This window comes from Callospermophilus lateralis, chromosome 13 (assembly GCF_048772815.1).
Source record: "Callospermophilus lateralis isolate mCalLat2 chromosome 13, mCalLat2.hap1, whole genome shotgun sequence".
In the NCBI taxonomy this organism is placed as follows: domain Eukaryota; kingdom Metazoa; phylum Chordata; class Mammalia; order Rodentia; family Sciuridae; genus Callospermophilus; species Callospermophilus lateralis.
In genome coordinates this window covers 31,204,268-31,230,476 of record NC_135317.1, presented here as the reverse complement: position 1 = coordinate 31,230,476, position 26,209 = coordinate 31,204,268, and the positions used below count along the sequence as shown (strand labels likewise).

The window sequence follows — 26,209 nt, the reverse complement described above, 5'->3', positions numbered from 1 at the left end:
GTAGTAGGGATTTGATGGTAAGGAATGGGGGTTGTAGATATAAAGCATAGAAAGTTGATTCCAAATTTATAATCATAGGTCAATTTCTATTCCAGGCAACTGTATGTAAGCAACAGGACATCAGGTTCCATGAAGACCCCACCATTTTAGAGGCAAAGGAAGTACAATAGAAGGATGATGCACTTTTATTGATTTTAATTGACTAAGAGTTTTTTCTTTCCTTTGAGATTAAGATAATTTTAAGAATGAAACAAGACTGGGATTGTAGTTCAGTGGTGGAGTGCTTGTGTAGCCTGTGTAGTCCCCAGCACTGTGGGAAAAAAAAGGATTAAAACAAAAAGTTCAACGTAATGAATATCTATTTTGCTGTTTTCCATAATAAAATTAGGAAAGTTTTCTTTTTAACTTCAAGGGACTTTTTATTTGGCAATGTTTACCTAATCAACTATATTGTTTTTTTAACCTTCAGTTTTATGTCAGCTCTAGAATCAGTTTAAATTTCAATTAACTGTCGATTTTACCTAAACATTTAAAATTCTTGACTGAGTCACTGTTGTTGCATTGAGTCATATCATGAGGAAATTAGTGCAATTTTAATGAAAGCATATTAACTTCCAAATTCCAGTGAAGCAAAATATTTAATGTCCTCTAATGTATCCTTAGTAACTCTTAGAATACCTGGATATACTTCTCATAGAGAAGTACAGCTACTTGTGTACCTTTGACTATGGAATGGCTTTCCTCTATTGGGGAAGATTGTTTCTTTGACCTAGAAAGGAACTTCAGGAGGGATATACATGGAGTGATGAGGGTGGTTGTAGATACATGCCTCATTAGCCCAATCAGATGAATCAAACTTGGGTGACCAGGGAATTGACCAGTGTCACAGGTGGATTTCTCTTCTATCTTTGGTCCTATTTCCTTCACTTCCTGTAGTATGTCAGTTTTATCTATCAATTTTATGCAAATGATTTCCAAATTATACAGCCTAGATGTCTCTCCTAAATGTCATATCAGTTTATCAAGCTCCATATCTGAGATTAGAATTAAATTTCAAATATACACCTTCACCCTTCATATTTGCAAAACTGAACTTCTGATTTTTACCCCAATCCATACCACTTGCAGTCTTTCACAGATCAGTTTATGTTAATTCCATTCTTATGGTTGTGCTGGGTAAAAATCTTGGTGTCATCCTTTGTTTTTCTATTCCTCTTCTACCCTAGGATATCTTGATAGCTTTACCTTCAAACTATATTTGACTCTGATTAAGAAATTCTTACAAATTAAAAAAAAGTCTCATAGAAATTAAAGAGAACAAGCCTAAATTACTAAATTTACATGCTTAGAAAGTGATAAAGTCAGAACTCAAATCTACCTTTTCTTACTGACTACAAATAATATGCTTTTCCATAATATTAGTACTTATCCAAAGTAAATGTTGTAATTGTCTCTGCCGTTTTATTTATTTTTTAGTTCAAAAATATGATTTGACCTCTTGTATACCTTGATCTTTATAAACAGAATGTTTTGTATTTCAATTAGATTGTGCAGGAATGCTCTAGGTATACAGCAATTGTTTTGTAAATACTTGCTAAGTTAGTTGAATTAACAGGTTCTCATCTGCCATTTCATTTTGCTCTGGCAAGAACCATGTTTTTAAATATAAGATGTAATTGAATATAAGTGTGTATTGGGTTAAAAAAAACAGTATTCATGAAATAAGATACTCAAGAAGGTCCTTTAAAAAGTTATTTTTTCCAAGATTTCTTGCTGCACTTCTGATTTTAGAATAAGCATTAACTAGTTACTTTGTATAAATTTTTTTTTATTTGCTGGAGTTTTCATGATATGTGATATTAACCTGAATGCTTATCATTTGAGCTTACATTATAAAATTATTATTTAAATTAACCCACAAAATTTCAATTATCTTATATTACACAAAGGTGTCAAAAACATGCACTGAAGAAAAGATAGCATCTTCAACAACTGGTGCTGGGAAAACTGGAAATCCATATGCAACAAAGTGAAATTAAACCCTTATCTCCACCATGCATAAACTTAACTCAAAATGGATCAAGGACCTAGGAATTAAACCAGAGACTCTGTGTCTAATAGAAGAAAAAGTAGGCCCTTATCTTCATCATATGGGATTAGGCCCCAACTTCCTTAATAAGACTCCTATAGCACAAGAAGTAAAACTAAGACTCAATAAATGGGATGGAATCAAACTAAAAAGTTTCTTTTCAGCAAAAGAAACAATCTGTGAGGTAAATAGAGAGCCTACATCCTGGGAGCAAATTTTTACCCCTAACACATCAGATAGAGCACTAATCTCTAGGTATATAAAGAACTCAAAAAGCTAAACACCACAAAAACAATAACCCAGTCAACAAATGGGCTAAGGACCTAAACAGACACTTCTCAGAAGACGATATACAATCAATCAACAAATATATGATAAAATGCTCATCATTTCTAGCAATCAGAGAAATGCAAATCAAAACCACACTTAAGATATCATCTTACTACAGTCAGAATGGCAGCTATTATGAAGACAAACAACAATAAGTGTTGGCGAGGATGTGGGGGAAAAGGTACATTCATACATTGCTGTTGGGACTGCAAATTGGTGCAGCCAATTTGGAAAGCTGTTTGGAGATTCCTTGGAAATCTGTGAATGGAACCACCATTTGACTCAGCTATTCCTGTCCTCAGAATATATACCCAAAGGACTTAAAACAGCATGCTACAGGGACACAGCCACATCAGTGTATATAGCAGCACAATTCACAATAAATAAATTGTGGAGCCAACTTAGATGTCCTTCATTGGATGAATGGATAAAAAATGTGGCATATATACACATGAAATTTTAATCATCATTAAAAAAAGAACAAAATCATGGCATTTGCAAAATGGATGGTGTTGGAAGAAGATAATGCTAAGTGAAGCAATCCAAAAAAACAAATGCCAAATGTTTTCTTGGTATAAGGAGGTTGACTCATAGTGGGGTAGGGAGGGAGAGCATGGGAGGATTAGATGAATTCTAGATAGGGAAGAGGGCTGGGAGGGAAAGAGAGGGGCAGGGGATTAGCAAGGATGGTGGAATGTGATGGATATCATTATCCAAAGTACATGTATGAAGACCTGAATTGGGTGTCAACATACTTTATATACAAACAAAGGTACAAAAATTGTGGTATATATGTGTATTTATATTTGTAATACCAAAAAAGCAAAGTACACATATAAAGGCTTAAATTGGCATGAACATACTTTATATACAGAGATATGAAAAATAGTGCCCATATGTGTAATAAGAATTGTAATGGTTTCCACTGCTGTCGTGTAGTTAAAAAAAAAAAAAAAACTTAGAAAACACAATGTTCAAGTATATAGAAAAATTTTATTAAAACATTTGTCTCAAGGGCCTCTGTATTGGGACTATTTTATAACTTTTAAATCTATTATATTCTAAGTTCCTTTAATAAATTATAATGGCATAAAGGAAAAGGGTTGGAAGGGAAATATCAGGAAAGAAGTTTTAATTGAATGTTGATTAAACTCTTGAAACCCCCATTTTACTGATGTAGTCTTTATATTTAAATAGTGGTTATTCCTTGTTTCTGTAATTGAGTGTAGCAACAGTGAGTATGCTAAACTCAATTGTACCTGGATTAAGTGAAATTCTTGAAAGAAGACAAGATTACATTTTGGAGAAATGTCTATTTGTATGACAAAGTTTATCATGGTTTTTCTTATTTTATATCAATGTAGAACATATATCTGTGAAATAGATTTTGGACCCCAAACCATTAGGATCATTAATTTATCTGTATTTTTCTTTTCTATATTTTCAACTTAAATTTTACTTGTTTTGTTTCATCAGTTTGTGTTATTTTGATCTAAGTATGAAATTTGATTAATATTTAATTCATAAAAGCAATTTCCATGTCTCCTATCTCTCTTCCTGTCTACTTTGACAGAAATGTTTAGTATGAATTTACTTAAAATATTCTTATGTGTTTTGTGAATATTTCTTAAAGCAACAAGATGATATTGGTGCATTAAAAACAAAAACTATGTCTAGTAATTTCTGTGGCAACTGAATAAGTTAAAGATGTATAGCAATTGCATCTGTAATGGAGTATATTTAGAAAGAAAACTCAATTTGCTACACTACTTCTAAAAAACATGTCTGTTGGCAAACAAACCTAAAATAAAGGTTCAAAAAAGAGATATTTAATGTCTGGAAAATGTGTTAGTTCTGTTAGCATTTGGAATGATGGATATCTGTGAAATAAACTATGCTCAATTACATTGCTTTCTTTTCTTTTTCACAGTGCATGCCAATTAAAGGCCTAGGATTTGTCCTTGGAGCCTATCAGTGCATTTGCAAAGCAGGATTCTATCATCCTCGTATCTTCTCGGTGAACAACTTTCAGAGTAAGTACTCCTTGTTTTTGTGCATATATAAGTACATGCATAACATATATCATGGTTATTCAGATTTATTTTTAACCTTGTTGGAGTTATATGTTAGTTCCCCAATTGATTTGGTTTTTTCTCATCACTTAAAGAGTTTGACCTTTGGCTTATCATTTGTTTTGGAGTACCATAAAAATAGGTCCTTATTTCAGTTTCCAAACATTTTAAAAGCCTGGAAATAATGTATCTATTGGGTAAAATCAATTGGGATTTAGTTATAGAAGTGTTATTTCAGAGATTATCTAAAATTAATTTTGCCAGTTTATTTATTTGTTTGCTCATGTGTTAGTTTTCTATACCTCATGAAAAGTTACCACATGGTAAAGCAGCTTAAAGCAACACGAGTTGTTTGTATCCTACAGTTTTCTTGGTTCCTTTTTGTTTGTTTGTTTGTTTGTTTTTTATTTATTTATTTATTTTTATTAGTTACACATGACAGTACAATGATCTTGGCATTTCATACATTTGAATCAAATGGGGTATCATTTCTCATGTTTTCATGGTTCAGGTTCCTACTCATGGGTTAGCTAGACCCTCTATTCAGGCTTACCAGGCCAAAATGAAGGTGTCACCTGGGAAAGGAACTCCTCTGAGGCTCTTTCAGATGTTGGAAGAATTAAGTTCCTTGCTACTGTAGACCTGAGGTCAGCGGTCCCAACTTTCAGATTAAATATCTGCTTGGGGTATGTCTTAGCCCCTGAAAGTTGCAATAAGTCCTAGCCATCTGGACTTCTTATAATGTAGCTGCTTACTTCTTCAAAGCTACTAAAAGAATTGTCACCTTCCCTGCTGAGACCAAACTATAATCATGGGAATCCTTGCCCTATCACTTTGCCATGTAATGTCACCTAACCAAAGGAGAAAATGTTCCATCACATTTATAGGCCATTCACATTCCTAGTGCGATGATAACTGCAGAATCAAAGCATGGTCATCTGATTACTTTATTACTAATCCAGAAGACATCAGTATTATAATTAAATACTCAATTTTATTCTTTTTGGTAGAAAATGGAATGTTGTTATACTAGCTTGCAGCCAGATATTAGATATAATAACTAGCAAAGAGGAGTTTAGTGGTAAAAAGGGACTGGTTTCATGGGAAGTTATGTTTTGGGGTTGCTACAACTGGGACATATCTCTTATGCAGTTATCCATTAATTTTTGCCAGCCCTATTATTAGTATACATAGGAACATGCATCTCTACTAGGCATAATTCAAAGGGTCCATTGAGTCTGAGCCCTGAGCATCTTCCTCTGGGAATTTTAGTAAATACTATAGGATTATTAATAGATTGCTTTCTCTCTCTTAGAAAACACTATTCTTGGTCTTTAAACTATTTACATTAACTTCTAGGTTCTGGAGGTAAGGGATATCTTTCTCTCTTCCTCAATTGTGTATTTTAGATTTTTGACTGAGTAGTGACTATAGGCAGAACTTTAAGATGGCTTCAAATTTCTGTTTCCACATGCAATACATAATCCCCTCTCTTTAAATGTGGGTGGGACCTGTGAGTACAATGGAATAAGCACTTCCTGGCAGAGGGCTGTGTTATAGAGCAGAAGCCAAGGTACAGTAGCTTTTATGATTGATTACACTGTATCATATGAGAGTCAATTGTTTCATGAGGGAGGAAAAATTGGAGGGAGGAAGGAAAGAAGGAAAAAAAAGATTTTTTTCCTATTAGCTTTGAAGAAGTATGGCTTCTTACTGTGAGGGGACTGTGTGGCTGGGGACTTGAGGGTGGCAAAACCCAATGATGGTCAGCAAGGAAAGAAGAACCTCAGTTCCACAATCACAAGGAACTAAATTGTTTTAATTATCTGAATGTACTTGGAAGAAGACCCTGAGCTCCCCTTGAGAATGCAGCCTAACCAAAATCTTGAGTCTAGCTTGGTGAGACTCTCAGCTGAGAACCCAGTTACATTATGACCAGAGTTATAGAAACAGAGACTAGGAAACAACAAATAGATATTTTAATCTTCTAAATTTCTGGGAATTTATTATGAAGCCATAGGAACCACACAAATGGCATGATTATGTGTTTTCTGATTGGTTGTTTTCTGTGTATGTGTACCAAACCATGTAAATATCAGATTTACTTTGACATTCTTCACATTTATGGTCAAGATATAACATGATTAAACACTGAAGGATTAAGGGAATAGATTTTTAGCTTATGTTCTGTGAAGGTATTTTGTGTTTGGTTTACCCACATTTGTTCTCAGCTCCCACTATGTGACTGAAATAAAACATCTAAATATTGTAGAACTAGAGAATGACTATATCATTTGCTTATAACACTGCCAGGAGAAACTGGTTAACCTTTAACAACTTATCTTTATTTAATTTGCACACTCCTACTTTCTTCCTTATTTTAAAAGTCAGTTTTGTTTTTTTAAAACTGGACGCATTCTCTAAGAATAAAGGCTGCTTTTTTGCTTAAGTCTAACTCTCAAGTTGTACATATTGCAGCCATGAGAAATAGGCTAGTTTTCAGAAGATGAGGATAGTTTTGATTTAGCTTTGCAGTGCTTGCTTAACCACGACTGACCTTACTCAGTGACAGAGTAGGAAGCTAGCTATTGTTATCATTTGAAGCCAGTGAAATGCTCTTTGACTAAATATATCTTTCCTGATGACTTGTCAGTTTGCATGAAAATCCAACATTAATCATTCCTTGTCCTTAAGAAAGAATACAGGAAGATGACCTTAAAATCACCAGGATCATCAACCAAGAGCAATGCAAATATTCTTTTTTATGTTTGTAGTTTATTCTTACAGTTTATTACATGTTCCTGTATTTAAGTCTTTTAATTATAATATCCAGGCAAATTTTATGGGTAGTTACTTTCATACTTTCTTGAGGAGATAATTATGAAGTAAAGAATGACCATATGTAGCCCTGGGGCCAAAGGTAAAGAAGGCATTGGAGACCCAAATATAAGATAGCGTGTGGACAACTGCTAGCACAGTTCATGGCATATAATTAGTATTCAATAGATGATGTTAAATAAATGAATATTTAACAATAACCTATAAACATATAAATAAATGCATGTAATAAAACATTAATGATATGTGTGAAGATAATGTTAAGCCCTATTGGTCATTGGTACTGTATCTCAAATATTGAGAAGGGCAAGAGGAAGAAAGAAGGTTTGGGAATTAAGAGGCAACAGGAGGAAATTAGTCACAGAAAACAGACTACACAGGATTAAATTTACTCAATTTATAGTTGCAAATCTAGAAAAAGACCAATGTCTCATATCTTTAATAATTTGTATCCCCTTTGGAAGGAGGAGCTAAGTCTGTAAGAGAATATGTAAATTTGCTTTTTAAAAATCTTGTTAAAATGTGAAACAATTTTAAAAAATCTTTATTTTAGATCTCGGCTCATAGTAAGGGCTTATAAAGACCAACAGGGATATGTTCAAGTGACATGATGTGAAATTGTGCTGAGAGCCCAGAGACCCTGTTCCTGACATCTCTCTTGAAACTGGTAGTCATATGTGAGTTAATAGAATCTGACACCTGGAAAGTAGCAGGATTTCAAAATAACCAAGTACTGATATACAGCTGTCTCTTCAAATCCAGTTTGTCTATTTTCACATTGATAAAATACAAGCTTGTGACAGTCTCATAATTTCCAAATTCATCTATCTGAATATGATTTCTGTATTCAGTGAAACTTTTTTCTCTTTTCTGTGGACATATTACCAATACTTTGGTCTTATTTCTTTTGTCTTTTGGGTTGACTTCAACTTGTATATATTTTCAGGTAAATTCCAACTTACAAAGGACCCATAGCTAAAAATGACAATCTTTACTTCACCAACTCCATTTCCATTGATAAAAGTCATATGGTAGAAGAAAAAAGTAAAAATCTAATTAGAGATTTTAAAAACATTTCATTTTTTATTTTTAATTTCTTTTAAATAGTTTACATGACAATAGAATGCATTTTGACACTTTATATATAAAAGGAATATAATTTCTTCTGACTGTACATGATGTAGAATTATACTGGTTGTGTAGTCATATATGCACATAGGGTATTAATGTCTGATTCATTCTGCTACCCTTCCTACCCCCAGACCCCTCCCTTTCCTTCACTCCCCTCTGTCTCATACAAAGTACCTCTATTCTTCCCCAGAAGTCCCTTTATCGTGAATTAGCATCCACATATCAGAAAATATTCAACTTTTGGTTCTTTAGGATTCACTTATTTTGTTTAGCATGCCAGCTCCATCCATTTACCTGTAAATGCCACAATTTCATTCTTCTTTAAGGCTGAGTGTATATATATATATATATATATATATATATATATATATATATACACATACATACATACATATATCACATTTCCTTTATCCATTCATCCATTGAAGGGCACCTTAGTTGGTTCCCTAGGTTAGCTACTATGAATTGAACTGCTATAAACATTGATGTGGCAGTGTGACTGTAGAATGTTGATTTTAAGGACTTTGGGTATATATGGAGGAGTTCGATAGCTGGGTCAAATGATTTCATTCCAATTTTTTTGAAGAATCTCCATACTGCTTTCCAGAGTGATTACACCAATTGCAGCTCCACTAGCAATGTATGAGTGTACCTTTTTCCCAACATCCTTGCCAACATTTATTGTTGCTTGTATTCTTTTTTTATTTACATATGACAGCAGAATGTATTACAATTCTTATTACACATATAGAGCACAATTTTACATATTTCTGGTTGTATACAAATTATATTCACACCAATTAGTGTCTTCATACATGTACTTTGAATAATAATGATCATCACATGCCACCATCATTTATAACTCCATGCCCCCTCACTTCCCCTCCAAGCCCTCTGTTCTATCTAGAGTTTGTCTATTCCTCCCATGCTTCCTCTCTCTGTCGCACTATGAATCAGATTCCTTACATCAAAGAAAACATTTGGCATTTGGTTATTTTGGATTGGCTAATTTCACTTAGCATTATCTTCTCTAACTCCATCCATTTACCCACAAATGCACGATTTTATTCTCTTTTATTGCTGAGTAATATTCCATTGTGTATATGCCACTTTTTTTTTTATCCATTTATCTACTAAAGGGCATCTAGGTTGGTTCAGTTTAGCTATTGTGAATTGTGCTGCTATAAACATTGATGTGGCTGTGTCCCTGTAGTATGCTTTGGGTATAAACTGAGGGGAGGGGTAGCTGGGTCAAATGGTGGTTCCATTCCTAATTTTCTAAGAAATCTCCATACCGCCTTCCAAATTGGCTGCACCAGTTTGCAGTCCCACCAGCAGTGTATGAGTGTACCTTTTTCCCTCACATCCTCGACAACAACTATTGTTGTTTGTATGCATAATGACTGCCATTCTGACTGGAGTGAGATGAAATCTTAGAGTGGTTTTGATTTGCATTTCTCTAATTACTAATGATGATAAGCATTTTTTCATATATTTGTTGATTGATTGTATATCGTCTTCTGAGAAGTGACTGTTCAGGTCCTTAGCCCATTTGTTGACTGGGTTATTGTTTTTGAGGTGTTTAGCTTTTTGAGTTCTCTATATGCCCTAGAGATTAGTGCTGTATCTGATGTGTGAGGGGTAAAAATTTCCTCCCAGGATGTAGGCTCTCTGTTCACCTCACAGATTGTTTCTTTTGCTGAAAAGAAACTTTTTAGTTTGAGTCCATCCTATTTATTAATTCTTGATTTAATTCTTGTGCCAAAGGAGTCTTGTTGCTTGTATTCTTGATAATTGCTATTATGACCAGAGTGAGATGAAATCTTAGAGTAATTTTGGCTTGCATTTCTCTAATTGCCAGAGAGGTTGAGTGTTTTTTTTTTTTCATATTTTTGTTGCCCATTCATATTTCTTCTTCTGTGAAATATCTGTTCAGTTCCTTAGCCCATTTATTGATTAGGTTATTTGTTTGTGTGTTTTTTTGGTACTCAATGTTTTGAGTTGTATATATATTGGAGATTAATGCTCTATATAAGGTGCATATAGTAAAATTTTTCTCCCATTTTGTAGGTTCTCTCATCACATTATTGATTATTTCCTTTGCTAAGAAGAAGCTTTTTAGTTTGAATCCATCCCATTTATTGGTTCTTGATTTTACTTCTTGTGCTTTAGTAGCCTTGTTAAGAAAGTCAGTTCCTAAGCTGACTTGGCGGAGATTTGGGCCTACTTTTTCTTCTATTAGGTGTAAGGTCTCTGTTCTAGTGGCTAAGTCTTTGATCTATTGTGAGTTGTGTTTTGTGCAGGGTGAGAGATAGAGGTCTAATTTCATTTTGCTACGTATGAGTTTTCAGTTTTCCCAGCACCGTATGTTGAAGAGGCTATCTTTTCTCCAATGTATGTTTATAGCACCTTGGTCTAGTATAGGATAACTATATTTATGTGGGTTTGTCTCTGTGTCTTCTATTTTATACCATTGGTCTACCAGTCTGTTTTGGTGCCAATATCATGTTGTTTTGTTACTATTGCTCTGTAGTATAGTTTAAGTTCTGGTATTTTGATGCTACCTGCTTCACTCTTCTTGCTAAGGATTGCTTTGGCTACTCTGGGTCTCCTATTTTTCCAAATGAATTTTATGACTGCTTTTTCTATTCCTATGAATGAAGAATGTCACTGGGATTTTAATAGGAATTGCATTAAATCTGTATAATGCTTTTGGTAATATAGCCATTTTGACAATATTCAAAGATGGGAGATCTTTCCATCTTCTAAGGCCTTCTTCAATTTCTTTTTTTAGTGTGCTGTAGTTTTCATTGTAGAGGTCTTGCACTCTTTTGTTAGACTGAGTCTAAAGTATTTTTTTGAGGCTATTGTGAATGGGGTAAATCTTCCCAATTTCTCCTTCAGTAGATTCATTTCTCATGTATAGGAACATGTTTGATTTATGGATGTTTGTTTTATATACTGCTATTTTGCTGAATTCAATGATTAGTTCTAGAAGTTTTCTTGTTCAATTTTTTGGATTTTCAAAATATAGGATTATGTCATCAGCAAATAGTGAGAGTTTGAGTTCTTCTTTTCCTATTTTTCCTTTAATTTATTTATTCTAATTGCTCTGGCTAAGGTTTCAAGAACAATGTTGAATAGAAGTGGTGAAAGAGGACATTGTCTTGTTCCAGTTTTTAGAGGGAATGCTTTCAATTTTTCTCCATTTAGAATAATGTTTGCCTTGGGTTTAGCATATATATCTTTTACAATGTTGAGGTATTTCCTACTATCCCTAGGTTTTATAGTGTTTTGAATATGAAGGGGTGCTTTATTTTGTCAAATGTTTTTTATCCACCTATATGATTCTTGTCTGTAAGTCTGTTGATGTGAAAGTTACGTTTATTGATTTCTGTATGTTGAATCAGTCTTGCATCCTTGGGATGAGTCCTACTTGATCATGGTGAACTATCTTTTTAATATTTTTTGTATGATATTTGCCAGGATTTTTTTGAGAATTTTTGCATCTATGTTCATCAGGGATAGTGGTCTGAAGTTTTCTTTCCTTGATGTGTCTTTGTCTGATTTTGGCATCAGGATGATAACAGCTTCATAGAATGAGTTTGAAAGGGTTCTCTCCTTTTCTATTTCATGGAATAATTTGAGGAGTATTAGTGTTAATTCTTCTTTGAAGGTCTTGTGGAACTCAGTTGAGCATTCATCTAGTTTTGGGCTTTTCTTAGTTGGTAGGCTTTTGATGGTGTCTTCGATTTCATTGCTTGAAATTGATGTGTTTAAATTGTGTGTGTCCTCCTGATTCAGTTTGGATAGGTTGTATGTTTCTAGTAATTTGTTGATGTTTTTAGAGAGATAAATCTGAGGGGCATCGTATGCCATTTTTAGAGGGGACCCAGGAGGATTGAGCCCTCATTAACCACAGTGATATTCAGCTCAATAATCTACCCTTTTTATTGCCTTCCCTTATTCTCTCTCACTCTATCTGACCCTTTACTTCTGTGTTAGGTATCACTTCCCAAATCAAATATCTATGTCTGAGTTCATATTGAAGGCCCCCTTTGCACAGGACCTTGATCAAGATAACAGTTTTAGCTCTTTGCTAGTAGCAAATTACAATTAAATTATGAGAACATTCCTTGTTCTGTTAACACTTTTTGCATTTACAGTTTACAATAGAATATTGCAATGCCTCTTTTAAAATATGAGGTATGGTTAGGAACAGTTTTGGTTGGTTGAAAATTTTGTTTAGCATTAAAATTGGAGGGCCCTATGTCTTTACTATCTATACTCATTCTCTTGGTGATCTTATCCAGTCTCATAGCTCTGACCTTTAGATATTTATCTTCAATACAGACTTTTCTCCCCAGCCCCAAATTTGCATATCAAAATGCCTTTTGACATCATAATTTGGATATCCAGTACACATTCCTAAACTGATATGTTAAGATTGAACTTAGATGGTCTTCCAGTATCTTCTAGAAAACCTTCTTCATATGCATTTCCCCCATCTTGGTTGATGATTACTTCACTCTACACTTTTTCATTGGACACCTTACATTCATCTTTGACTCTTCACGGTAGACAATTCATCAGAAATTCTTGTTGATTCCACCTTAAAACTACTTCTGAATTCAGCCTTTTTTTTTTTTTGTTTTTGTTTTTACTGCTACACTGTGGTCTGAATCATCATCAAGTTTTGAAGCTTACTGCTTCTACCTTGCCCTCTGTAGTATATTCTCTATACAACCAAAGAAATCCTTAAACAACATAAAGCATGTCATTTTACTTCTCTATCCAAAATCCTGCTGTAGCTCTTTTATTTTATTTTATTTTTTACGGAGAGCAGAATCTAAGTTCCTATGTGGTTCACAGTGCACTGAACAATCTGTTTCTGTTATTTCTCTGACCTTATTTTCTACTACTCTACCCCACGTGTACTCTGCTTTCACTCCACGAGTCTCTGCACATCCTTTCACATGTAAGGTATGCTTCCACCTTAGTTTATCCTGTACTCCTTTGCTGTGATTCTCTTCACTTACAAGACAATGTGGCTAACTTCATTGTTTTCTTTAAATCTTTGCCTAAATATCACTTCTAGAATGGAACCTACCCTACCCACTTTCTTCAAAATTGTGACTCCCACTGCTAGCATGTTTGATTCACCTCACCTTTTTTTCCTTCCAACACACCTGAGTTTTGACATATGATCTTTTTTTGCCTATTTTATGGACTGCTATGTCATGTGTCTGTTTTTTTCCTACTAAAACAGATTCCATATAAGCAGAGAATTTTCTTTGCTCATTGATCTAGCTCACTAAATCAGTACTTTACATATAATCTAGCATTCAAAAAATTGTTGAGTAAGAATTTTTGTTTTATCAAATACTGCACAGTTTATGGTAATATTTAATCTCCTACCTCTTCCAAAAAATGTTTTGAAGTGCCTTATGAAAATATATATGGTACAGCAGAATAACAAAGATAGGAAATTGAGGGAAAATAAAATAATGATTATGAAAAAAGTTGGAGAAAATTAGATGTTTTTAGATTTATTGGAAATAGAACACAAATTTGGTACTGAACCAAAAGGAACTTTCAAATTTTCATTGGCTAAAAATGATCACAAAATTTTACAGAGATGAAGGACTTGTCATAAGTAGTTATGAGACTATGATAATATACCGTAGTCATGCTATAAAACTAACAATTCAAATATGCTAATCAGTTAATGTCCTGCTCTAATTTTCAGGTTTGAGCAAGTCAAGGTACTAAATGGTCTCTCCTTATCCCATCTGGGAGTTTACCACTTTAGGTTAAGTTCCAGTTTCATTTATAATAAAAGTCAATAGTATAAAATGTTTGGCTTGAATGTAGCCAGGAGGTTCTTAAGTCAAAGAGAAAATATTATTCTAGTTAGCTGAAGAAAGAAACTGAAGATTGGATTAAGAAAGGTTCTTACACAAACAATAGATAGATACTTTTTCTTTATTAATTTAACTTTTTCTGATTTCACTTTTGGGAGCTGGATTGTTTGAAGTGTGTTTGCACATTAGGAATCATTGTCTTTTAATACTGTTGTCCAGTGTCTGAAAAAGCCATCACATTTCAATATTCTGTTCATTGGTTTTGGTAGTTTCTGATGGGAAGGTAAATTTAATCTTCTTTTTTTTTTCATCTTAGCTAGAAGAGGAAATCCCAACCTCTGCCTCCCAAATCTGCATCTCAGAGTTCATACTTTATCATCTCCTAATCTCTGACCTTGCTTGTTGCTCCGTACCTCCTGATACTCAGTGGGTGAATCCAGTACCACTCTGTCTTGTTTAGCACAGTAATCTCTGTATTCACCTCCATGGTTATGCAGTGGGTACCGAAGTTAACTCCATGTTTTCTCAATACCTCAGGCTCTCATACGTCTTAGCTTCAGATGTGTGTGACCTGTTATTCCTCAAGTTTATACTAGCGTTAGATACCTGCTTTTCATCACTTCGAATCTTGTTTGGCTCTCCTTTTAACTCTAACCATTGCTATGACTATTTCATGAATGTTTTGAATGCCATTACTTTACTTTTGAATGACTTTAAATGTGCTTGTTTGTGCCATTTCTCAGACTGGAACCCCAAAACATGCTTCTCGTTTTCAGCTGTGTGGCACTTCTGAAGTCATGGTATAGGATGCGTGGAGGTACTCTAGACTCATGAGTACTAGAAATGAGGGGGCAGTTAATGACTCCAGGATCCATAATTAATGAGCAAGGTTGATGGTAGAGAACTATTATCCACTTCATCCCAATGAATGTCTCAGATTCAGAAGGCTTCTGGAGGTTTGAGCACCAGCTGCCCTAGGAGGGTGAAGGTTGCAGCTCCATTAGCCTTGTGTTGGATTTCCCTTCTTCTCTTTTTTACTCATACTTTTGAACACTTTTTTTTCCAGTCACATGAGAATAATCCTAGTACACTGTCATTGTTCAGCCCTCTTTATTCTCTCTCTTCAGTTGATTCTATACTTTCCATTTGTTTCTGTGCTACTTATCATTGTATAAATTACAATAACTATCTTGATGAAGTTTCCTTGTAAGTCAGACCTTCTTACCCTAACTGGATTCTTTACCTGTCAAGTTATCCAACAAGTAATCTTATATTGCTACCTGAGACTTTCATGTCTTCAACCTAAAAATTGGTCTTCCTCACTTTCAATACATTCTTATATGCTCTGTTGAGAAATATAAGACTTTATAAGAATGACTTCCACATTTTTTCTCTACTTCAAAATAGTTTGCTAACCAATTCCACTCTATGCAGAAAGCATAAAAGCTTAAAAAATAAAGAAAAAACTTCTGAAAATCATGAATTTACCTATACTATCCAGTTTTAAAAGAGATAAAGTATTTGAGTTAATTTCTCCAATTGTATTCTTGATTATATTCAATCTTAATATCTCACGTTCTTTCTTTGTAGTCTTCCCATATCTGCCCCAACTTTGTCATGGTTTCTTTTGCTGACTACCATTGTATTCAAATTTCACTTGGTTAGGAAAAAAAAGCCAAACTCTATTTTTATACCATCTTTATTCCTAGTAACCACAAGCTTTTCTTATTTTTTTTTCATTCAATTGAGCATTTATTGAAATAATAGTCTATCTTATTACTTATTTACTCTTTAAACCCTGAAAATTTAATTACAATCCCTACCAGTCTTTGGAATGTACCATCTTAAAGATCAACAAAGGATAAGATCCTTAACTCTCTACTAGCCTTTTCCCAGTCATCATATTTGATTGCATTCCAACATTATCCAGGAAGTCTCAGTTTTCTGTGTTGACATTGTAAATACTTTTATTTCAAGTGTCATCCTCTTCACATTCCCCAACCATTATCTCATCCACTCCTGGATCTTTCTGTAGGCTCTTTCTGTGTCACTGATCTGGTTCCTACAATCCAGTCTTGAATTATTTCTCACTTTTTAAATTATTTCTACTAGACTATGAGTTGGACCTCAAACTTAATTTGTCTGAAATGGAATTTAGCATACTCATTCAGCCTTCCACACCTTACTTCTTTCTTCTACTTTCCTTGTTTTCTGAATAATAGCTTTCTTTAAGGTATTGCTGAATTCCCAATTCCTCTTTGTATCTACCTTTTCTAGATAAGAGACTAAAAAGCCAGTCATTACAATTTACATAAATAATCTCACTTAATCTCAAAAGTAATTAATATTTCATCAATAAGTTAACTAAAATCCAAAGTGGCCCAGTGAGTTGTTTAATGTCAGAGTTCTCTAAGGATGGGAACCATGTCTACTTGGCACTAAAATCCTAGACTTTTCACTGTGTAACAGAGTAGTGAGCCTTAAATAGTAATATATTCTGAATCATCAAAGAAATATTCAACTATACTTTTTTAACTGTATTTACTGATCAAAAATAGACAAATATATTTTATTTTATTTTTTTTAAAGAGAGAGTGGGAGGGAGGGAGGGAGGGAGAGAGAGAGAGAGAGAGAGAGAATTTTTCAATATTTATTTTCTAGTCTTCGGCGGACACAACATCTTTGTATGTGGTGCTGAGGATCGAACCCGGGCCGCACGCATGCCAGATGAGCGCGCTACCGCTTGAGCCACATCCCCAGCCCGACAAATATATTTTAGAAAGATTTCTTTAACAAGAATTTAAAGAAATAGGCCAGGCATAGAATCCTGTAATCACAGTGACTTGGGAGTCTGAGGGAGAAGTATCACAAGTTCAAAGCCAGCCTTAGCAATTTAACGAGGTCCTAAGCAACTTAGTGAGATCTTGTCTCAAAATAAAATGTAAAAAGGGGTTGGGTATGTGGTTCAGTGTTTAATCACTCTGGGTTCAATCTCTAATATGTGCCCCCCTCAAAAAAAAAGGTTTAAAGAAATAAAAACTTTCTGCTAAACTTGGTTATCAAAACACTCTTAACCAGAAGAACATTTCCCCCAAATTCCTAAGTAAACAGAGTTGTATTGTATACTGGACTATGTACATGTTCACTAACATCTTTTATGTTGAGTTCCTAGTTGGAAATAGTTGAGTATTTTAGTATGTGTTATTAGTTGGACATTTGTTGGTGCTAAAGTCAATTCAGTAATTAAAGATAACATTTAGATAGTGGCCTTCAGAGTTAACTTACATTTAGTAACTTACGAATAATCTAAAATTAAATGGAGGCTCAAAAGCTGCACTTAGTGCATAGCATGGAAATATCCTATGGAAGTGTGAAATAACATGATAATTTTTAAGTATGGATTGCATTCTGTCCAAAGGATGAACCATCATTAGGCAATTGCACACTCAACAACTGTTGTTTAAGTACAATTTTATTCAATTTAGATCTAATGAACTTGGTAGATTAGATCCCTGACAAATTAAGATGCAATCAAAACCTCATTTGGATTCTGTGCCATCTAGGTAAAAAAGTTTAAAAAGTGCTAAGTATATTTATTTGGCACATAAAATACATCAACTTTCTTGTCATTCTTCTAGTTAATTCTTTCATGAATATGTATAGAATATGATTTGTGCTTTAGGGAGTATCATTATGTGGTGAGTGGTAGATGATGATATAAGAGACTTAGTAGACAGTTCTCTGCCCTCAAGGAGTTTTGTTCCCATTTTTGCTAATTTTTCTCAATTACTCTGAATGACAATTTTAAAATCAAAGGGATCAAAAGAATTTTGAGTTCAAAAGCAAAATAAGTCTCTCTCCCAGCAGGAGAGTTGACAAAAGGTCTATAATAAATGGTAACAGGAATAAAGAGGCAAAGATGTGTTTTGACATTGTACTCTGTCTCACCTACCTCAGAGGTGCAAATAACACTATGGTTTTATTTGGAACTTTCAGGAAGGGGTCCAGATCATCATTTTTCAGGAAGTACAAAAGATGTATCAGAAGAAGCCCATGTCTGCTTACCCTGCAGAGAGGGCTGCCCCTACTGTGCTGATGACAGCCCATGCTTTGTCCAGGAGGATAAGTATTTGCGACTTGCCATCATCTCCTTCCAAGCCCTGTGTATGCTGCTTGACTTCATCAGCATGATGGTGGTCTACCACTTTCGCAAAGCAAAGGTAAACCCAGGTACCCTGGTTATGATCTTCCTTCTTTGTACAAAGTTACTTCTATTTTTTTGCGAATTGAATTTCCAATCTCAGTTACTTCTCTGCTAAGCAGAAAAATGTTTCTATAATAGGATTGAATTAGAGCATGAAAAGTATATTCTTTAGCTCCCAAAGAAAAATAATGGTTAATAACATGGTACTTTAATATTTTGTTTTATTGACATCCCATCCTCCTGCTCCCAACACCAACATTTAGCATGTGGCTCTAGTGCTTCATTGCATTGAAGCATTCTCCTTTACATCTCTGTTTGTTCTTGACGGGAACTTGTTCTACCTATACTCAATGTATTGTTAGTTTTTTTCATATATAGAAGACTTGTTATTTTTTAAATATTTCTTTTATTTCTCTTAGTCATTTTTTAAGATAGTAAAGGACTCAACAATTTTTGAATACATTATACTCTGAAAAATGTATTCATGACCTTGTATTTGGTTTATAGGATAATAGTGATCCTGGGAAGAACTTACTTTTTTTTCTTATTCTTCAGTAACATTATTTTATTTATTTGATACACAAACAATTTCATTTCTTTGTGTTTATTTTCAGAATATATAGTCTACGTTCAATAATTTCAATTCAAAACAAAACATTAAAATGATCATCATTTAACATGTTTTGAAATGATTTTTTAAAATACACACTCACATATCAGTATTTTAGAACATATTTATACTTTGATTATATTAAGACAACCAAATTTGATAGAAGGTTATTGTTCAACTTTCTAATATTAGTTTTATTAATTCCTTAGAATGTGTGAATCATACAAATAATTGCATATTTGTATGAAGTACATATTTGTATGAAGTACATATTCAAGTGACTTGCTTTGGTCCTGTTCTGAGACGTCAGAGTAGTAGAAGCATTCTGTGCTTCTCAGTTAGGGGTGAATGAAGTAATAAATATTATTTATTATTATAATAAATAAAATAATAAAATATTCAAGGTAGAGGTTTCTGGAGAGCTTTCCTCAATGGTCACCAACAGATTATATGTAGCCAGTATTGTAGAATTTGTGGTTCTGGTGATAATACAAAGTTATAGGAGCTATTAGGAAGAAAATTAAGCTTGAAGTTTCAGCCTTTTCTGAGCTCAAATGACTTTTTTATGTTGGCAAAGTTGTACATATTGGTTTAGATTATAGAGTTTATCAAAATTATAAAATGTTCCAGTTAGAAATTTTAAAAAGAAAACAACCTTCTAAGAATGGTGTTACAAAGTCTCAAGTTAACTTTTTTTTAAAAAAGGCTCTGTTAAGATTGTAGGAGAATGTATCCATCATGTTAATGTTATAGACTTCAAGAGTTATTTTAAATAGACAGTTTCATTAACAGCAGCATGCAGCACAAATTAAAATCTAGTTTTGAGTCAGCAAGAAAGTGCAAATAGGCAAGTTGGTCTTCATTTAACTAATATATTTTTCTTTTGCAACAAACCTTATTAAATTGTATATATAATGAAAAAGTAGGCAAATGGAATCAGGAAATATATAAATACTCTATTCTAGATGAAATTGTTTAAAAAAACAGTTGGTGGCAGAGAAGATATATTTAATGAACTGCTCTGAAATGTCTCTGACATAATGAATTCATTTACATAGTGTATAACACACAATTCTTTGTGAATATTAGTTGATTTTAATCATTAATGACTTGTGCTAAATGAATCAGTGATACAAGGTAGATAGAATTTTATATTGAATATTAGAAACCTGTGGGGCTAGGGATATGACTCAAGTGGTAGTGCGCTCGCCTGGTGTGAGTGAGGCACTGGGTTCGATTCTCAGCACCACATAAAAATGAAATAAAGATATTGTGTTCACCTAAAACTGAAAAATAAATATTAAAAAAAGAAACCTGTAATAGAAAATTCTGGAAAAAACAAGTCTTAATCTATGTTTATGTTAACATTGCCAAAGTTATTAATAATTTGAATATTCCCTGAACCATCATGAGAAATGGCAGGTTATTGACCAAACAAGAGCTATTATTAGAATAGATATCCTTATAAACCATTTCAGTGAAATTTCTAGAGATACAAACTAGTAAGAATAGATAGACATTATAGTTTGAAGATGGTCACATTTTAAAGACACAGTTTCACAGAATGTAATATAATAAGTTTAGTAACTTATTAGTAAGTTAATAAAATCAATGAACATAGATCTTGTATATTGAGAAAAGGAAATGTTTCATGCCATTTTCTCTTGTAATTTAATTTACTGAAAGCAATGGATTAATTGTAAAAACTATAAAACATTTCTAGTATAGAGTTTGTAGATTTATAGCATGTAAACTTTGGTTTTGCCTTTTATAATTTTTATGTGTCTTTGCAATGTTACTTTGGTTAAAGCAGAAACCTAAGGACCCTTTTTGGAGTAGTATTGATATCTCCCTAGGCATTTTCCACTACATTCTCACTCACAAGTAAAAGAACAAACACTGCTTAATTTATTAACTCATCTATTTTGACAAAAGAACAAAGGTCTGGTTGTAATATATTAACATAGCAATTGTGAGTCAGTTTGTAGACTCTGCCACCACATCATTTAGATTGGAATCCTGTCTCAGTCTCTTGCATTTGTGAGGCTTTGAGAAAATTGCTTAGCCTCTCTTTGCCTAGTTGTCATGCCTCTAATATTAGGATAACACACCATATAAAAAAATTAAGTAGGAATGGAATATAGACTTGAATGAAAGAGCCAAAACTAATAAACTTTTCTTCCAAGAAAACATAGGCATAAATCTTCAGAACCCTGAACTAGGTAGTGATTTTTAGATATGACATCAAAAGCACAATGACCAAAGAGTCAATAGATAAACTGAACTTCATGAAAATTGAAAACTTTGGGGATCAAAGGACACTATTAAGAAAGCAGAAAGGTAATCCATAGAATGGCAGAAAATATTTATAATAGTATCCAGAATATATGAAAAATGTTTATAACTAAACAATAAAAAGGCAAAACCAATTTAAAAACGGGCAAAGAATATGAATAGATATTGCTACTAAGAAAATACAAGTAAGTGTACATATGAAAAGATGGTCAGCATTAGTCATTAATAATATGCAAATAAAGCCCATAATACCAGCTAGCATAGCACAAAATAAATAATACAAAAATCCTGGTAACAAGTGTTGAGGATATGGAGAAACTAAAAATTTCATTCATTGCCATTTCATGTGAAATAGTACAGCCATTTGGAAAATAGTTTTGGCAGTCCCTCAAAAAGTTGTATTATGATATGACTCAGCAATTCCTCTTCTAGTAATGTACAGTAGTATAGCAAACTTTTTTTTTAGGGGGTGGTTTAAGGAATTGAATTCAGGTGTGTTCTACCACTATGCTACATCTTCAATGATATTTATGTAATAGTTCTTTTTTTAAATTAGAAATTGACAAGGGAGTTAATAACAATGACAATTTGGGAGTCAGAAATAAGATGTTTTAACTGACTTTTTAATGAAATTCTACTAGGCTAATTATGATGCCCTAATGCCTATTTTTATAAAATATAGATAGATCACTTCTTAATTATGGTAAAATATCTAAATTTTATCATTTTAACCATTTTTATTTATATACTTCAGTGGCATTAAATGCAACCATGTTGTGCAACCACTGCCACTGCCCATATTTATCTTTAAAAAAACATGGTTTCTAATCCCCCCTTACAATATGTACTCCTTGATGTATTTAGTCAACAAGAAAAAATTTTAAGAGTTTAAAATAGAGCTTAGTTCTTCAGCCGCATTTCAGAGTTGCAGAAATTATTTAGCTCATTTGTAGGTTAACTTTCCTTTAAAGTACTTTTTTAGTGATCAGGAATGTCTGCTTTCTGTGGTCACTGGGCATTTGAATTATAAATGGTAAACTTTAGAATTATACCTTTAAAAAATTAAAAGGCAAATTGGATAAATTGTTTGAGACATGTAATAGTAAAGGATTATCATCCTTTATTTAAAAACAAACTAAAACAACAACAACAAAACTCCTCTTAGGAATCAATTATATAAAAAAAAACCAATAAAAATGTGTAAAATTATTACTTAGAAAATTATAAAAAAGAAATATAAAAATTCTGTATTTCCATGCATAATTAAGAATTCCAAATTTAAGAAATGACATATATTTTTATAAAAATAATTTTCTATGTTTATAAAGTTTTTAGGAAGTAGATACTACCATCCATTGTTGATTGTTGTTTTAAATTGGCTAGAATGGTTGGATGAAATTTGGCATATGAGTAATAAGTTTAAAAATTCAGAGTAGTTTTACTAAAATACCAGATGTCTGCACTGAAGAAATTATATATATGCAGAAAATCTTACAAATATATACATATATGCATACATGTTCATTGTAGCACTATTGATAGTACAAACTGAGAACAATTGCATCTTCAAAACTGTGTTAGGTCATTCATATATTTAAATATATAGCTCATAAATGTGATCTTGTAAAATACTAAGTGATGGGTGAAATGGTTTTAAAGTAGTACTAAATCATCCACTTCACTAAAACATTTCCACCACTTATTGAAATTTAACTTTCTAGGTATTGTGTATGACACTTTCTAGTTTTTATCCTTCCCTTTTCTTATTCTTTTCCCTACATCTCTTTCTGCCTACCTGCTGAGAGCCACAGCGAGTTGGAATGGCCCCTGGCATTTTGCCAGAAGTATTGGTTGCGAGGCAGCCATTAAGATGATGATATTAAGTTAAGCTGTGTATAATTGCTGTGACTAGATGATGCTGAATTGAAACAGGCTGTGTATTCAATTGTATATTAGACCTTTACTGTCTGCCTTGGGCGCCAGCTACTTTGGAGTTCCCGTTGAGTTCTCTCGGGGGTTCTGAGAGTGAATGCTTGCAGCCCAGTGGAGGGAGTTCCAGATGGTGTGTGGTGTTCCTGGGGGCCGCATGGGTGGCGTTGGGAGAGTTCCCGGGGAGCATGTGGAGTGTGCTGGTGGAGTCTGGAAATAAAGTTTGTTCCTGCTTGAGTGGCTTGTGATTTGTGCCCAGTCAGACTGGCACCTACCTTCCTTCATATCTTCCTCCCATTCATCATCTTCTGAGCATCTACTAAGTGCTTTAGAAGAATTACCTATATTTGGAATACAAAAATGAACAGGATAAACAAGGGCTGGACCCTTAAGGAGTTTCTATTCCAATGTGGGGCTAGTGATAACAGGCAATAAAGAAGAATATATCAGGCTATGATCAAAATGAAATAGTATCATGTGATATTGAATGACTTTGAAGTTCTGGAATTCTTATGGCCACCATTTAAGTTGGGTATTATCCTCATTTTACATTTGAATAAATCAAAGCAAATTATCTTAAGAAACTGGTCAATGTTACTTGGGGAAGTTAGAATTGGCACTCAAATTTGTTTGACTTTACAACTTATTATATCTTTTAGCTACTGTACTGTACTATGTTCTCATATGTTACAGTGCCATTTGATCTTAAATTTTAAAGCAAATAGACCCAGCCAACCCTGCCCAATTATAGTAATGTAAACTGTAGATGGGCATGATTCCTTCTTTCTCTATATTCTGCCTCATCAAAACTTAAATGAGATGGACATCATTATCCTAGATACATGTATGATTGCACAATTGGTGCATATCTATACTGAGTATGACCAGAGAATTGAAATGTTGCATTCCATTTGTGTACGATGAATTAAAATGCATTCTGCTGTCATATACAACTAAGTTGAAAAAATAAAAATTATATATTAATAACTAAAAAATCCTTAAATGTCCCAATTCATTCATAATATACCCACTAATAAAATAAATAAATTAAGTTCTTCCACACTCCCAGCTTATGACTTTATAAGTTCATTGGCTCTGCTTATTTCTGTTTTGCACATTTTTTAATTTAATGGCATTCTTAACCCCTTAACCCAAGGAACAAATTATATAATAATTTTTTTTTTGTGTGTGTGTGTGTGTGTTTAAGTATCTGAATGTAAGAGTGGTAGTAAGGGTAAATAAGATAAGAAGAAGAATAGAAAAAATACAAGAAGGAACCTCTTTCTTTGTGTGCTGCCTAAGAAACATCATTTAAATAACCTTCTACTCCATCTGGTGGCAGCAATGCTAATTATGAATTATGAAGAGCATCTAAAGTGATTGTAACATATTTGTATATGTCTTCAGAGATATAAAATACTTAATTATTACCAGACCTCAATTACCAGGTTCTCTTGAGGCACTTGCATTTACTTATGTTTATTTATAAAGCCAGTTATTTATTAAGTAGGTTAAAAATAGCTTTAAAAATTAATGTACTAGTTATAGTAATTTGCCTGCTATTTAAAAAATATTATGAGAAATAATTGGTGTTTTTTTCCAAATTCCTAGCATGTTGATTTTTTAAGTCCATCAAATATTATGTAAGCAAAGGACTTTGCACAATTACCAATTAATGTGTTCATTAAACATTTGTTCATTATTATTTAGCAGATTTTCAAAAAAGATACTGGCTTGCGAATGAGAAGTTCAGAGTCTAATAGGGAAATGTGAATACACACGCACATACACACACACATATATGTGTGTGTATATATATATATATATATTTATACATACATACATTTTTATATCTGTGTATGTGTGTATAGATAGATAGATAGATAGATCTATATATATCTTACCACTTATGTATATAGTGGTAAGTGCTGTGAGGAAAATAATGAAAGTAGAGAAAGCACAGTAGAACTGGAGAGAATAATAGAGCAAGAGGAAATTTATTCAGGTGTGGTTGTTTCCAAGGACTTCTCTGAGTGACAAAATTTAATCTGAGCTCTCAAGGATAACCAGGTTGGGGAGAGAGAATAATAGTGGTGGGAGACTAGTGTTCCAGAAAGGGAAAGCCACATCTCTGATGGTGCCAAAATGTGAAGAAGCTTGGAGAATTCTAGAGGCCATCATGGATAGAGGAGATGAAGAGTGGGAGATTGGCTAGGAGTGAGTTTGGAGAGGTAGTTTGGAGAGGTCTTGGTGGAGGCAGTGGCATCAATATGAATAGGGAAGAGTGGCTAAATTTGAGGTAGACTTGAAGATAGAACTGACAAAATTTGGTGATGAATTTGATGTAGGAGGTAAGGAAGAAAAGAAAGATCAAGTTTGATTCCCCGAGGTTTATAGTGTGGGGAACTGGGTGAAGAATAGTATTATTTAGTAAAATTAGGAAGATAGGAAACAGGGAAGAGAGTTGTTTGAAGAATGGGAGAAGGAAAAATCAGAAGTTCCATTTTAGGCATTTTAAGTTTAGCTAAGCTTGACAAACTTCACAAATGGAAATACCAGATTCTAAGTTATATTGAAATTTCACATAAACAATGAATAAAGTTTTAGTATAAATGTGTGCAAAATGTTACACAGGGCTGACACTCAAGCATTATTTATTGTTTATCTGAAATTTACCCTTACCTGAGCCTCCTCTAGTTTATCTGTGAACCCTGAGGGTTAACCTGCCTATGAGAAATCAAAGTGGAATGAATGCCGTTTAGATACACAAGCCAGTGCACAGTGGAGGAGGGGATAGAACTACAAATTACAAGTCAGAATACTTTAAATAGAGGAATTTAAGCTGTA

The 26,209-nt window shown here is 33.4% G+C and overlaps 1 protein-coding gene across 1 annotated transcript in view; it reads left to right on the top strand.

The window, feature by feature from the left end:
• Gpr158 (G protein-coupled receptor 158) overlaps window positions 1–26,209 on the top strand; it is a 411,653-nt gene that overhangs the window by 209,143 nt on the left and 176,301 nt on the right. The window contains exons 3-4 of the mRNA XM_076832133.1: window positions 4,350–4,452; window positions 18,321–18,544. Coding sequence (XP_076688248.1) covers window positions 4,350–4,452; window positions 18,321–18,544 — 327 coding nt within the window. The remainder of the gene's footprint in view (window positions 1–4,349; window positions 4,453–18,320; window positions 18,545–26,209) is intronic.